Source organism: Chiloscyllium punctatum, chromosome 32 (assembly GCF_047496795.1).
Source record: "Chiloscyllium punctatum isolate Juve2018m chromosome 32, sChiPun1.3, whole genome shotgun sequence".
NCBI lineage: Eukaryota > Metazoa > Chordata > Chondrichthyes > Orectolobiformes > Hemiscylliidae > Chiloscyllium > Chiloscyllium punctatum.
The window spans coordinates 45,522,798-45,538,927 of NC_092770.1; the positions used below are offsets into that span (position 1 = coordinate 45,522,798).

A 16,130-nucleotide genomic window follows, 5' to 3' on the forward strand; every position below is an offset into this window, starting at 1 on the left:
CTATCCACTTGGGTGGCAACTTTGAGGGATCTATATACTTGCACACCCAGATCCCTCTGTTCCTCCACATTGCCAAGAATCCTGTCTTTAATCCTATATTCAGTATCCTAGTTCAACCTTCCAAAATGCATCACTTTGCATTTATCCAGGATGAACTCCATCTGTCATTTCCCAGCCCAGCTCTGCATCCTGTCTATGTCGCGCTGCAGCCTGCAGTAGCCCTCTATACTATCAACGACACCTCCAACCTTTGCAAATTTATTAACCCACTGCTCAACCTCCTCATCCAAATCATTTATAAAAACTACAAAAAGCAGAGGCCCAAGGACAGAGCCCTGCGAGACCCCACTCAACACTGTCTTCCAGGCAAAATACTTTCCATCTACAACCACTCTCTGCCTTCTGTCAGCCAGCCAATTCTGAATTCAGATAGCCAAATCTCCCTGCATCCCGTACTTCCTGACTTTATGACTGAGCCTACCATGGGGAACCCTATCAAATGCCTTGCTGAAATCCATATACACCACATCCACTGCTCGACCATCATCGACCTGTCTTGACACCTCCTCAAAGAACTCAATAAGATTTATAAGGCATGACCTGCCCCTCACAAAGCCATGCTGACTGCCTTTAATCACACTATGCTTTGCCAAATAGTCATAAATCCTGTTCCTCAGAATTCTTTCGACAACTTTGCTGACCACAGATGTGAGACTGACTGGTCTGTAATTGCCAGGGATTTCTCATTACCCTTCTTGAAAAGTGTAACAACATTTGCTTCCTTCCAATCCTCTGGTACGACTCCCGTGGAGAGTGAGGACAAATATCCTCGCCAGCGGCTTAGCAACCTCCTTTCTTGCTTCCCGGAGCAGCGTCGGACAAATCTGGTCTGGCCCTGGGGACTTATCAATCTTAATGTTTTCCAAAATTTCTAGCACATCATCTTCATCAATCTTGATCTGGTCAAGACTGTATCCCAGCTCCTCTATGTTGTCATTTGCAACAAGTTCCCTTTCCTTGGTGAAAACCAAAGCAAAAAACTCATTTAGGGCTTCCCCTATCTGCTTAGACTCCACACACACATTCCCTCCGCTATCCCTGATTGGTCCTACCTTCTCCCTGATCATTCTCTTATTCCTCTAGAGTTTTTAAGAATGAGAGGTGACCTGATTAAAACCTATAAAATACTTAATGGGGTAGATAGGTAGATGCAAATAAAATATTTCTCTGATTGAGGAGTTCCTATTGATTTCTATTGCTACAATCATTACATAACTTTCAAGTTACAGCCATGTTTAATAGCATTTATGTAAATGGTATTGCAACATGAAACCAATTTTGTTGTGCATGCAATTTTTCTTAAATGACACTGATAATAATTCTATAAAAACAGAAGATGCAAAAATCATCTTAAATAATGCTTATTGTCTTTACAAGTAGACAAAGACTTTTGAATTAATGCTCGCAACAGGAATATTACTGTAAATAGAAATGATTAAAAGTAAAGATTGTATCAAATATATTAGGTGTTAACTGACCTGAACTTGGACTTGGAAATTCGATGCCTGGAACAAAAAAGAAAACAATTTGTTGTTTGAAATCTCCTCTCAATAGGAGACTAGCTAATCAAACAGGATGAATGGCATGTATCTTAGCAATCACTGGCCTCTCACCTGGTCTCCTCATTTATAGAGTCATAGAGATGTACAGCATGGAAACAGACCCTTTGGTCCAACTTGTCCATGCTGACCAGACATCCCAACCCAATCTAGTCCCACCTGGCCCATATTCCTCCAAACCCTTCCTATTCATATACCCATCCAGATTCCTTTTAAATGTTGCAATTGTACTAGCCTCTACCACTTGCCCTGGCAGCTCATTCCATACACGTACCACCCTCTGTGTGAAAAGGTTGCACAGGACTCTTTTATATCTCTCCCCTCTCACCCTAAACCTATGCCCTCTAGTTCTGGACTCCCCCACCACAGGGAAGAGACTTTATCTATTTATCCTATCCATGCCCCTCATGATTTTGTAAACCTCTATAAGGTCACCCCTCAGCCTCCGACACTGCAGGGAAAACAGCCCTAGCCTATTCAACCACTCCCTGTAGCTCATATCCTCCAACCCTGGCAACAGCCTTATAAATTTTTCCTGAACCTCTTCAAGTTTCATAACATCTTTCCGATAGGAAGGAGACCAGAATTGCAAGTAATATTCCAAAAGTGGCCAAACCAATGTTCTATATAGCTGCAACATGACCTCCCAACTCCTGTACTCAATACTCTGACCAATAAAGGAAAGCATACCAAACGGCTTCTTTACTATCCAATCTACCTGTGACTCCACTTTCAAGGAACTATGGACCTGCACTCCAAGGTCCCTTTGTTCAGCAACACCCCCCAGGACCTTACCATTAAGTGTATAAGTCCTGCTAAGACTTGCTTTCCCAAAATGCAGCACCTCACATTTATCTAAATTAAACTCCATCTGCCACTTCTCAGCCCATTGGCCCATCTGGTCAAGATCCTGTTGTAATCTGAGGTAACCCTCTTCGCTGTCCTCTACACTTCCAATTTTGGTGTCATCTGCAAACTTACTAACTATACCTCTTATGCTCGCATCCAAATCAATTATATAAATGAAAAAAAGTAGTGGACACATTTACTAAAATAAAGTGTGAGACTCCCCACTAAAAAGTATTTCTTTGAGATAGCTATCACTCTGAAGAAAGTAAAATATTCTAGATTAGAAATCTTGCCAGCTACTCTAAGTGGATTAACAGTATCATTTATTTACACAGAGTGGGTGGAATGCTTCTTTTTATCTTTCCCTATGTGTTTTTCTCTCTTTTATCTACTTGGGAGATCTACTTTTTATCTACTTTACAGAACTCTAGAAAGTTTCAACTGAACCCCAGAGATCTATGGGCATGTGGTTTAGAAACACTGATGGATAACCTGGGTATTAAAAGACAATTAGAATCAGAGGGGATACAGCATCAAGAAGGCAGATCCTCAAATGGTGAAAAATTGGGTAAATGTGAGGAAGAAGTGAAAGAAGAGTCAGTTCAATGCCAGGTAATGAAACAGGCCTTGAAGCAGGTCATCTCTCTGTGATATTGGTGATCTGCTTAATCAACTAACTAAAAATAACAAGAGGTTCCTTGTTAACCTTCCTTACATAGAAACATAGAAAATTGTTGCAGGAATAGGCCTGGCCCTTCTGGCCCTTCAGACCTGCTCCGCCATTCCATATGGCTAATCATACAACTCAGTACCATGTTTCTGCTTTCTCCCCACAACCTTTGATACTTTGAGCACTGAGAACCCATATCTAATTCCTTCTTGAAAATATTTAATATTTTGACTTCAGTCACTTTCTGTAGCAGAGAATTCCACAGGTTTGCCACTCTGAGTGAAGAGATTTGTTCTCATTTCAGTTCTAAATTGCCTACCCTGTATCCTTAAACTGTGACCCCTGTTTTGGGACTCTGGGCTAATTTGAACATCCTTCCTGCATTTATTGAGTCTAGTCCATAAGACTATAAGAAATAGGAACAAGAATAGGCTGTCCAGCCCCTTGTGCTTGCTCTGTCATTACTCACATTGACTTTACTGCATGTTCCCTGTAATCCCTAATTCCCCTAATAATCAAGAATCTACCTCAGCTTTCTGTGACGAATTCCAAAGACTCTCAACCCTCTGAGTAAAGAAGCTTCTCAACTCAGTCATAAATTGATGCCCCCTTTATTAAAATTTTATAGGTTATTATGCAATTCCTCCTCATTCTTCCACACTCCTAGCGAATCCAATCTCTCTTCATACATCAGTCTTGCCATCTTATGAATCAGTCTCTTTAGCGTCCATCATCGTACTTTAAGAATAGAAAAACTATTCAATCAACTTCTAACTGCCTGATATCTTGACATTATATTTATCACCATATTTCTTTTCTGTGAATGACTATAATATATACCAGTTCCAAATAAGTGGAGATTGAGGGCAAAGTGCTCATGTACTTCATCAATGCTGTTTTTTAACTAATTGTTAGACTTGACTACAGCACTCCCATGATTCCCTTTTATTTTCAGTCTGGAATTATCTTACTTAAATATACTTTTCCATACTGATGAGCTAAGGCATAAACTCAGTAGTAAACTATGGTCTCTTGCCAGCATATTAGAAAGCAAGTATGCATACAAATTAAATAGGTGACCTGTCCAATATCTTCTTTCCCAACCCTGAGCTGTCCCTCATATTACAGTGGGTAGGTCGAGGTTAGGTAAAAGGTAAAATCAACCTTAGGATGATTGAGGTCGTTTTGTTGACATTAATGGCCATAAATGTATCTCACTCCAACTCTTTGACTAGGGAAGGTTTAAAAGAAAAGTCAGCCAACCATCAACTTTAACAGCTCGAGCTAAAAGCTGGCAAGAAAGGAGGTTACTTCTTTTGTGAATAGGGGGAGCCCTCACTTTGTATCACCCACTTCGGCTTCTAAAACTCAAGCTACTCATGAGGGTCTCTGATCGTTCCTGGTACTGCGTGTACCAGCGGTCACTGCTATTAATAGTCCCTGAAGCATCAGAAGTAAGAGGGATGGCAGTTACACTCTCTCAGGTAATTAAGACCATAATCTGTATTATCACTGCAGGGCAGTCAAATTTAAAATTGGTGAGTCGTCCATCAATTTTATCACCTGTGACAGTGAGGAATATGCTTCAACCCAATCGCATTCTATAAAAGTAACCCCAACATAACACTGCCATCAGACCCGCTTCCCATTACTTTATCATAAAACCATAACTGTCCCCATGTACAACTGATAGATTGCTGATTAAGCCCAAATGAGCTCAATATCACCTTTACAATGTCAAATTAGAGTTTTAGAATATAAGGCCATATAAGTACTAGAAACTGCTCAACAATTGATTTGACTACACTTAGTTTAATAATCTGCTAAAATTCTTTCCTGTATGGACATTCATTTTCATTGCTAATGTTTGAAAAGACAGATTAAAACTCAAATGGCATGTCTCTCTCTTCAAAAACGATAATGGAAGATAAAGTATTGTAAATTTTAAACTCAAATGGTTAATGAGATCATTCTTCAAATACAGAAATAGGAAAACTGATAACTGAAATATTTATTATAAAATTTGAGGTTGAAAAGTAAGCTAAATATAACTTAGTTGTCAACATAAGAGAGTATGAGACACAGATTCATCCATGCATCTCCTTGTTTTGAGTGCTATATCGTTGCCTAAGCTTCCAGTATGTATCCTATTTTCTGGTAGCAACACCAACCTGCTGCTTGCATCAAAGTGACGGAATAGGGGAACTTGTGCTGATTGTCAGTGGAACCTTGGTTGCATTTGGTCAGTAGCATTTATTAGGCAGCTTCCAGCAGGGATGGCATTCTGTTAAAGACAGCTATGCCCACCTACAAAAACTGCGATTCAATCAGATGGCTGGCAACCCAGCAAAGACACTGCAGACAGGTGAGGGCGCACAATGACAACTATTGCCTCAAACTGAAGTATATGGATTTTTGGGGTTGCAGTAAGACACATTTTGGGGGGATACTGAGGCTATGCAATACTGTTGTTATGGGTGTGATGTTGGTGTCTATCACATTGTTTATAACATATGATTCTGTAGGCATGATTATGTTAGGGTTTATTTGACTGGACTATGAGACAATTCTCCCAGATGCTATCAATGAGGGCTTTGCAAGGTCAATAAGGCTGGGTTTCCATGGCTGCATCAATTGCAGGTGATCTGTTTGGTTTTTTTAGAATTCTTTCGACTGTGTAGTGGCTTGAGAGGCTATTTCAAATGGCAGATAAGAAGCAGGCACATTGTTGTGGCTCTGGAGTCACATGTAGGTCAAAAGAGGAAAGGCCAGCAGATTTCCTTCTCCAAAGGGCATTGGTAAACCAGTTATGGCTAACTGAGAATAGTTAGGTGGTCACCATTAGAATAGTTATTAATTCTAAATTTTTATTGGATTGAAAGTTCAGCATCTATCATGGTGGAATTCTGACTTGTGTCCCCTGACACAATCAGCTATATCGCACAAAGAGCCTGGGGCTCTTGATTACTTGTCAAGTGACATTATCTCTATGCCATTGGCAAGAAGAATGTGGTTTTGGGTATCTGAGGAGAAAAAAATTCTTAATGAATTCTGTGACGAGATATGTCTGAAGTGTTCTTTTGTGTAAATACCTTTTATGGCTGTTTCCTTGTCCCATGCAATGCTTGTTGAAAACATATCAAATGTGTAATTTCTCCTAGTTGAAAAGTAACCTGAATGTATCTGAGCTGAAGGTTGTAACTTTTTCATTCGTAACTGTTAAACCAGCAGATATTTAAGAGCTGTACCACCGTGGTGAAAGTAGCATAATATTGGTAGCTCTAATTAACTGAGACATAATCAATGAACATAATGTTTCTGATGGAATTGCCAACCTTATGTATGACTATTTTCTGGAATGGAGGGTTCCTGTGAAGCACTGGTGATAACCCTACCTCTAAACCAAGAAACCTGGATTCAAACCCCACCTAATCCAAAGATGTATCTTAATATCCCTGAATAGGTTGATTAAAAATAACTCTCCTGAAGTGACAAACTTTTAATGGTCCCTCATACTCACAGAAGAATGAAGCATTCAGTAGATACTGGCACTTACATTGGCAAAGAACAGCAGGTATACATCCTCATGCAGCACTTAAGCTACGCTCTCATGAGCTGATTCTGGCACCTTCTGTAGCTACCTTGGTCCAGGCTGCCTTTGTCTGTCTGAATAACCTCCTGTTGCTATCTTACAAAAAAATAGTACACCTGGGAAGGCATCGTTAAAGTGTGGAACCACTTTGCCTCTGGTCTTAGATGTGCATGCATATGCAATGAATGGAGAGGAATGTAATTACAAAGAACAAAGAAAATAGAAAATGGCAGCACAGGAACAGACCCTTCGGCCCTCCAAGCCTGTGCCCATCCAGATCTCTATCTGAACCTGTTGCCTATTTTCTAAGGATCTGTATCCCTCTGCTCCCTGCCCATTCGTATATCTGTCCAGATACGGCTTAATTGAAGCTGTTGTGCCTGCCTCTACCACCTCCGCTGGCAATGCGTTCTCGGCACCCACCACCCTCTGTGTAAAGAACTTTCCAGGCATATCTTCTTTAAACTTTTCCCCTCATCTTGAACCCATGACCCCTCATAATCAAGTCCTCCACTCTGAGAAATAGCTTCTTGCTATCCACCCTGTCTACACCTCTCATGATTCTGTAGACCTCAATCAGGACCCCCACTCAACCTCCGTCTTTGTAATGAAAATAATCCTAATGTACTCAACCTCTCTTCATAGCTCGCGCCCTCCATATCAGGCAACATCCTGGTGAACCTTCTCTGCACCCTCTCCAAACCATCTGCAATCTTTTGGTAATGTGGCAACCAGAACTGTATGCAGTATTCCAAATGTGGCTGAACCAAAGTCCTATACAGCTGTAACATGACCTGCCAATTCTTGCACTCAACACCCCGTCCAATGAAGGAAAGCATGCCGTATGCCTTCTTGACCACTCTATCGACCTGCGTTGTCACCTTCAGGATACAATGGACCTGAACATCCAGATATCTCTGTACATCAATTTTCCCCAGGGCTTTTCCATTTACCGTATAATTTGCTCTTGAATCAGATCTTTCAAAATTGATTACCTCACATTTGCCTGAATTGAACTTCATCTGCCATTTCTCTGCTCAACTCTCCAATCTATCTGTATTCTGCTGCAGTCTCTGACAGTCCGCCTTACTATCCTGAGAGCGGCAGGAGCTGGTTGAAAATGAGGTCAGAGCCCAGCAGCTGTTGGGATGGTTAGTGAGTTCTATTTTAGTAGGTGTGTTCACTGATGTAATCTCCCAGATGTAATAGTGGCTGAAGGTCAGAGGGTAATGGATGAACTGAAGGGAATTTATATTAGGCAGGAAATGGTGTTGGATAGACTATTAGGTCTGAAGGCTGATAAGTCCCTCGGACCTGATGGTCTGCATCCCAGGGTAATTAAGGAGGTGGCTCTAGAAATCATGAATGCATTGGTAATCATTTTCCAATGTTCTATCGATTCAGGATCTGTTCCTGCAGATTTGAGGGTGGCTAATGTTGTCCCATTTTTCAAGAAGGGAGAAAAAGAGAACACAGTGAATTCTCGACCGGTCAGCCTGACGTCACTGGTGGAAAAGATGCTGGAGTTAACTATAAGAAATGAAATTACAATTCATTTGGATAGCAATAACAGCAATAAATAAGGGGTAGGCCACTTAGAACACAGTTGAGGAGAAACTTCTTCACCCAGAGAGTGGTGGATATGTGGAATGCTCTGCCTCAGAAGGCAGTGGAGGCCAAGTCTCTAGATATTTTCAAGAAAGAGATGGATAGAGCTGTTAAAGAAAGTGGAATCAAAAATTGTGGGGATAAGGCAGGAACAGGATACTGATTGTGGCTGATCAGCTATGATCATAATGAATGGTGGTGCTGGCTCAAAGGGCCAAATGGCCTACTCCTGCACTTAATGTCTATTACTCCACCAATCTTAGTGTCATCTAAACTTGCTAATCAAACCACCTATACCTTCCTCCAGATCATATACGTATATCGCAAACAACAGTAGTCCTAAGACAGATCCCTGTGGAACACCACTGGTCACACCTCCATTTTGAGAAACTCCCTTCCACTACTACACTGTCTGCTGCTGCCCAGCCTGTTCTCTATCCATCTAGCTAGTACACCCTGGACCCCATGCGACTTCACTTTCCCCATCAGCCTACCATGGGGCACCTTATCAAATGCCTTACAGAAGTCCACATATATGACATCTACAGCCTTTCCCTCATCAACCAACTTTGTCACTTCCTCAAAGAATTCTATTAAGTTGGTAAGACATGATCTTCCTTGCAACAAAACCATGTTGCCTATCACTAATAAGGCCATTTTCTTCCAAATGGGAATAGATCCTATCCCTCAGAATTCTTTCCGACAGCTTCCCTACCATTGGCATCAGGCTCACCAGTCTATAACGACCTGGATTATTCCTGCTACCCTTCTTAAACAATGGGACAACATTAGCAATTCTCCAGTCCTCCAGGATCTCACCTGTGTTCAACGATGCTGAAAAGAAATCTGTTAAGGCCTCAACTATTTCCTCTTTCGCTTCCCTCAGTAACCTGGGATAGATCCCATCCGGACCTGAGGATTTGTCCACTGTAATGGGACAATTGTATGAGACAAGCTTTCCTCACCCTGAAGTAAACGTACCTCCTGCTTTTCGGCCTGACTCACACTAAATCACAAAAAACAAGATTCTATCCTATGTTTTTACTTTATACTTGCAAAACCAAGTTGGAATTCCTGAAAATGCTCTCAAGATGTCCAAAAAATCAGGTCAAAACAAATTCTCAAAAACTTAATAAAACTCTAAGTAAACCAAAGAGGCATGTCAGGATTCAAGCAATAATTAGACTACAGTGAGTTTTCCAAGTTTATCTTCCTTTTTCGAGAAAAATCTCTTCTACTACTACTAAATAAATCAAGATTCTAATCTGTTTAGTTAAAGGGTCTTTCAAACATCAGATAGGAACATGGGAACATGCTACTTGCAAATGTCCACTATACTTACTTTCATCTTGCTTCACAATTAGATAGGAAATAAAGAAAGCATACTAATTTGATAGTTATTTGATATACCATGCTGGTCAAAATGTGTTTCAAAATGGTAAATTATGCACAATGTAATTTTAGAAATTCACTTGACCATCAACAGTACCTTCTTAGAACTGCTCCTGCATTCTACTATGAAGACACTGGTGAAGCAGTTGTATACATAGTAGGGAAGTCAAGAGATTACATTTTTAATGTGATGGTAAGTGCTGAATTTCATTGGAAATGGAACATTCTCTAGTGTAGTGTGTATAATCCAAATGTTGCCCTGTTCAATGTGGGTAGCATTTCGGTAGGGGTAGCAGCACTCAAGTAGTAGAGGATATCAATTTATCAATAGACAATGTTCATGAAGGCACTGATGTCAGCTAAATCATTGGCTGGAAAGAATTTCTCGTTGCTTTTTGTATGTCATATAATTCCTCATACACATTTTTAATACTTTGTAAAATTATTTTTAATATGAAACTATTATCCAATTTTAAAATTTCTCAATAGTCAGTATATAAATGAAATCAGAAATCCCAGCATTTAAAATGTTCTAAAACTAAGTGACACTACAAATTGATCATTGGTGCCATTATTAATATTATCAATTCATTGAATATCGATCAAACTTGGACCATGCAATGTTTTGCATTGCATTCTGTAAAGCCCATATGGAACAAACAGGTTTTTAAAGGGCCATTTCAGAAGTTTTAGTAACTTCAAATAATAAAATGTCCAATTGTCAGTCTGTCTAAAACATCAATAGTTACTATTCACAATATTTAATATGGACTGTTTGTTGTTCATATTTATCTTAATCCTTAACTAATTTGTTCTATACATCTTTGCTTCAACTTCCTTATTGCATGCTCATTCAAGTTTATTCAGAACAGAATTTTAGCTGATACCCGATTTAATGTTTACTTTAATCCACCAAGGTAAAATTTATTAATTGCATGTCTGGATTATTACAGCCATTATGTTCATTTCTTTAGCAAATAGCTGCTTATGATTCAACATGGCTCTGTGGGTCAGTGTTTAGTATTGCTGCCTCACAGCACCAACACCACTGTGTGTAGAGGAATGTGTCCAGGAATTGCAGGCTAGGTGGATTAGCCATGGGAAATGTATGGTCACAGGGATAGGGTAAGGAAGTGGAACTGGGTGGAATGCTCTTTGGAGAGTTGGTGTAAATTCAATGAGCCAAATGGTATGCTTCCATACTGTAGGGATCCTATGATAATTGTCTTACAAATTTTGTCTCACATTATAATTCTAAACAAGTGCCAAAGAAGAGAGACCTGAGCATATATGTGCACTAGAAGTGGCAGAACAGAAAGAGAGAGAGCAATTAATAAAGCATACAGTGTCCTTGGTTTTATTAATAGTGGCAGATAGTTCAAGACCAAGAAGGTGAAACTTAACTTGTGCAAGCCACTTATTAGACCTCAAGTGAAGGTGCGTGTACAGTTCTGGGCATCACTTTATTGAAAAGGTGTGAATGCATTGCAGACAGTGCAGAAGTAATTTACAAGAATGGTTCGAGGAATAAGGAACTTAAATTATGAGGGTAGATTGAGAAAACTGGAACTGTCCAGCTCAGAGAAAAGAAGGCTGAAAGGAAATTTGACAGGTTTTCAAAATTATGAGTGGACTGGATACAGCAGACAGTGAGAAGCTGTGCCTGCTCATAAAAGGGACAAGAATGAAAGGGCACAGATTTAAAGTTAAATGTAAAAGAAACAACAGTGATGTGAGAAAAAAAAAACACCTTTTCATACAATGAGTTGTTAAAGTATTGAATGCAATCCCTTGAAATGTAATAAAGTCACATTCAATTGAGGTGCCCAAGAGGACACTAGATGATTATTTATATAGAAATAGTGTGCAACAGTTTCAGGTAAAGGCATGTGATTGGGACAAGATAACAATGCTTGTTTGAAGTGCTGGTACAGGCATAATGGGCCAAATGGTTTCCTTCTGCACCATAACACTTCTATGACATTAAGTTGATAGATCAGAGTTAAGATTAAATAATGTTAATTTGTAAATTTTGCAGCACATTTGTAGTAACCTAAAGGGTCACTGAACATTAACTCTGTTTTTCTCTTGAATGGTGCTGCCAGACCTGCTGAGGTTGTTCAGCCCTTTCTGTTTTTGCTTCAGATTTCCAACATTCACAGTTCTTTACTTTTATTTGTGGTTAGAGGAATGATTGGTTATATGCTGTTGATGGGGGAGAGTTAGAGGAACAAAAGGGAAGATTTGGGATAGAATGAACGGTGGGGTAGACTAAACAATAAAGACACTGAATAACAAAAAGCAAAGGGAGTGACAATAGTTACAGTAAAGAGAAAAAACATTTGGTCAGAGTGAGTTCAAATTTCAGAATAATTGATAACTCTTTATAGATTCACAGAATTGTTACAGCTTAAAAGGAAGCCACTCAGTTTATCATGTCTGCACTAGTTTTCCTGAGGAGCAATTTACCAAGTGCCACACTCTGGCCTATGACCTTTTCACTGTAGCCTTGCACATTCATTTTTTCAGACTGCAATCCAATTTTTTTCCTGTTTGCATTGATGTTCCCATCATACTTTTAGATGCTGCCTATCAGATCTTAACCATTCACTGCACGAAAAGGATTTTCCTCATGTCGCTATTGCTTCTTTTTTGAATTACCCTAAATCTATGCCTATTATTCTTCATCCTTTTACCAATGGGAATAGCTTTTCCCTACCAATTCTTACCAAACCTTTCATGATTTGAAATACTTCCAACAAAATCTCCTCTCAACTTTCTCTTTCTCAAGAAAAGCTGTATATTTTCTTCAATCTATCTAAATAACAGAAGTTCCTCATCACTATGGACATTCCTACAAATCTTTTCTGCACTCTTTCTAATGCCTTTACTTTTCTAAAGTGTAGCATCCAGACTTGGAAACATTAATCCAGCCACGGTCAAGCCAGTGATCTAGACAAGTCTAATATAGCAACCTTGCTCTTTTACTTTATGTACTTTTAATAAAGCACAAAGATGCTACAGATTCTGTTAACTGCTCAATTAATTTATCCTGCCATCTTTGACAATTTATGCATATATAAATCAGATACATCTGCTTCAGCCTCCATTTTTGATCACACATTTTATTTTTTATTGACTCTCCATGCTTTTCCTATCAAAATTAATTATTTCACACCTCACTGCATTAAATTTCATCTGCCATTTGTCCACCCATTTCACCAATTTTATAATGTTTTTGAAATTCTGTACTGCCATCCTCACAGTTCACAATGTTTCCAATTTTCATATCATCCACAAATTTTGAATTTGAATCATGCACACCAAGGTTCAGGCAATAATGTATATATCAGGAAGAGTAAGAGTCACAAAACTGACCATGCTATACTCAACTAGAAATCTTTCTTTAATCAAAACGCTACTCTATTCACTACTCTCTACCTCCTGTTACTTAGCCAACTTCATAACTGTATTACTACTATCCCTCTTAATCCCTGAGCTATAGCTTTGCCCACAAACCTGTTGAGCAGCATTTTACCAAATGCTTTCCAGAAATCCATATAAATCACATCAATGCCAACGACATTCATAGAATCAAATAATCAAACAGTATAATGAGGTTCTTTAGCCTATAGAGTATGTACTACCAAAGATACACTAAATCTGCACTAATCCTATTTTTCAGCACTAGGCACATGGCTGTGATTTCAAATGGTTATCAAATACTTTTAAAGGTTGTGACATTACCTGCCTCAACAATCCACATCTACCACCCTTTTGGATGAAAGGAAGTTTCCTCAAGTCTCCTTGAAACCCCCTATCATTTACCTTAAAAGTGTGTCTCCTTGTTATTGACCCTTAAACTGAGGGTACAGCAGGAGGTGATAGGGGAGTGGACCAGGGTGTCATTTAGTATGTGGTCCCTTCAGAATGCTGACAGCGGAGGGAAGGGGATAATATATGCAATGTTTGCATCAAACTGAAAGAGGTAGTAATGGCACATGATGATTCTTTGTCTATGGAGGTTGGTGGGTTGGAAAATTAGGTTAATCTTTCCCCAAATGCTGTGAGACTTGCATCTCCAGCATATTTTTTGAATCTTAGGTATGCTTGTTGTTCTACTAAGGAGATGCTGTATAGGCATAGTTCGAAAACAAAATGAGAAATTTTGCATGAAATTGCAACGCTGCTATGTTCATTATTGGGATACGTTCCAGTTCATTAGTCATCAACAGAATTATTCATAAAGGATTCACAATACCTGAGACAAAAGCTGAGCTATAAAGTCATAGAAACATACATAATAGAAACAGACTGTTTGGTCCAACCAGTTACTTTAAAAATACGCCTCCTAATTTTGAATTCCCCCAATGTAAGGAAAATACCCTTGTCATTCACCTTGGCTATGCCCCTCATGATTTTACAAACCTCAATAAGGTCATTCCTCAACCTCCAAGGTTCTGGTGAAAAAGGTCCCAGCCTTCCAATCTATTATTATTTCTGAAACCCTCCATTCTCAGCAACATCCTAGTAAATCTTTTCTGAACCCTCCCTAGCTCAATAGTATCCTTCCTTGAACAGGGCGACCAGAACTGCACATAGTATTCCAGAAGAGGCATCACCAATATCCTGTACAGCCTCAACATAATATCTCAACTCTGATACTGAAAGGTCTGAGCAATGAAGGCAAACATGCTGAATACTTTCTTAACCTATGTACCTTTGATGCAAATTTCCAAGAATTATAGACCTGAAACCCTAGCTCTCTCCGTCCTACAACACTACCCAAGGGCCTACCATTAATTGTATATGTCCTGTCCTTGTTTGTGTTACTAAAATGCAACACCTCACATTTATCAAAATTAAACTCTGTCTGCCACTCCTCAGCGCATTGACCCAATTGGTCAAGATCTCTTTGTAATCTTAGATCATCTTTTTCATTGTCCACTATACTACCAATTTTGGCGTCACCTGCAAACTTACTAGCTGCAACAAAACAAACAGGTTGGTTGAATCAATAAATAAATTAGAAGTGAAATTGCTTGTGGAAGAACTCAGCAGTCAAAGACACATAACTATTAATGACAAGCAAAAGGAATGCAGTCCTTGAAACAATAAGTTTGGAACACATTCATTACTTCAAAAGAAACTCTATACATGTTGGGTGAAATTGGCAAAACCATCTTGAAGATATTCCTGTTTTGATGGGGTGAGGGATTAAGTTGTCGGAAATTTTACAAGAAGCAGAAATAGTGAATAAGGATAAAGGCAATGGGAGAGATTTGGAGTAAAGTGTTAATACTCTAATAATAGCTACTGAATAACTGCATATAGAAATCCATCTTCATGTTGTCAGATCACATGCTTGATGGAAGACTGAGCTAACGCACCACTACAAGATCAAGCTTATGTATATATTTTATAGGCAATAATGTTAATAATTTGCACTCATTTAGCATTCATCCTTCATTTTTTCACGCTCTTAATGACATTCCCACACTAAGGAGCTTGTTAAGTGCCAGTTACGTGGAAGTGACTACTTTAGCCTGCATATGGCTCCTTCATCCAAGTCCTTTATGTAAATTGTAAAAAGTTGCCATTGAGATTCCAGATCTAATCACTTGTGGCAAATCACTTGTCATACCTTTCCAACCAAAAAAATACCCATTGTAACCACAAGTAACTGCATGTTACATTTGAAAAGAACTTCAATTCATTGTTTACAATTTTTTTTTCAAATTTACTAATACAGAATTTGAGTGTTGTTGAAAAAGTAATATGCTGATAAGCACTTTAGGATTGTCAGTCAGCTCTCAATGTGCTGCATATGCATGTACTGGAAGCTACCTATATTGCTTCCTAGGGCCCTGTTTCTTGCAGGCAAAAGGAACATATACACGCCATTTAACAAAACAGTTCACAGTCATTTGCTGTTTCATACTTCAAATCAATGCCCTGACCAAACAGAATCAATTTGCTTAGTTCAAAATTTAACAAAGCCTTATAGTTAACAGTCAATCATCATTAATTGGTGCATCCTCCAAAATGCCTCTACCAGAGTTCAATTACCAACAATCTGCATTCCCTTCTCATGCAGTATAATTATAGGTTTTCACCTGGAATTGATATTCTTGCAGATTATTCTGATGTGTGCAAGATGAAAAGTTTCAATAAAATGTTTTTTTTCTCAACAATACTCAATTTCCCTTTCAAAAAACCATTTCCTTGATTGTCTTGATTTTTTTTCTGAGTGCCCTGTTATAATGTCTTTGATAATGGCTTCTGTTTTCCAAATAATAGATATTAAGATAACTGGCCTATAGTTTCCTGCTTTCTGTAAAACTTCCTTTTTGAATAAAGACGTTACATTTGTCATTTTCAAATCAAATAGAACCTTCTA

General features: G+C 38.9%; 1 protein-coding gene across 2 annotated transcripts in view; it reads right to left on the reverse strand.

Annotated features, from left to right (window-relative positions):
• LOC140458133 (voltage-dependent L-type calcium channel subunit alpha-1C-like) overlaps positions 1-16,130 on the reverse strand; it is a 703,829-nt gene that overhangs the window by 225,278 nt on the left and 462,421 nt on the right. For both annotated transcript variants that reach the window (XM_072552243.1, XM_072552244.1), the window contains exon 11: positions 1,539-1,565. In XM_072552243.1, coding sequence (XP_072408344.1) covers positions 1,539-1,565 — 27 coding nt within the window. The remainder of the gene's footprint in view (positions 1-1,538; positions 1,566-16,130) is intronic.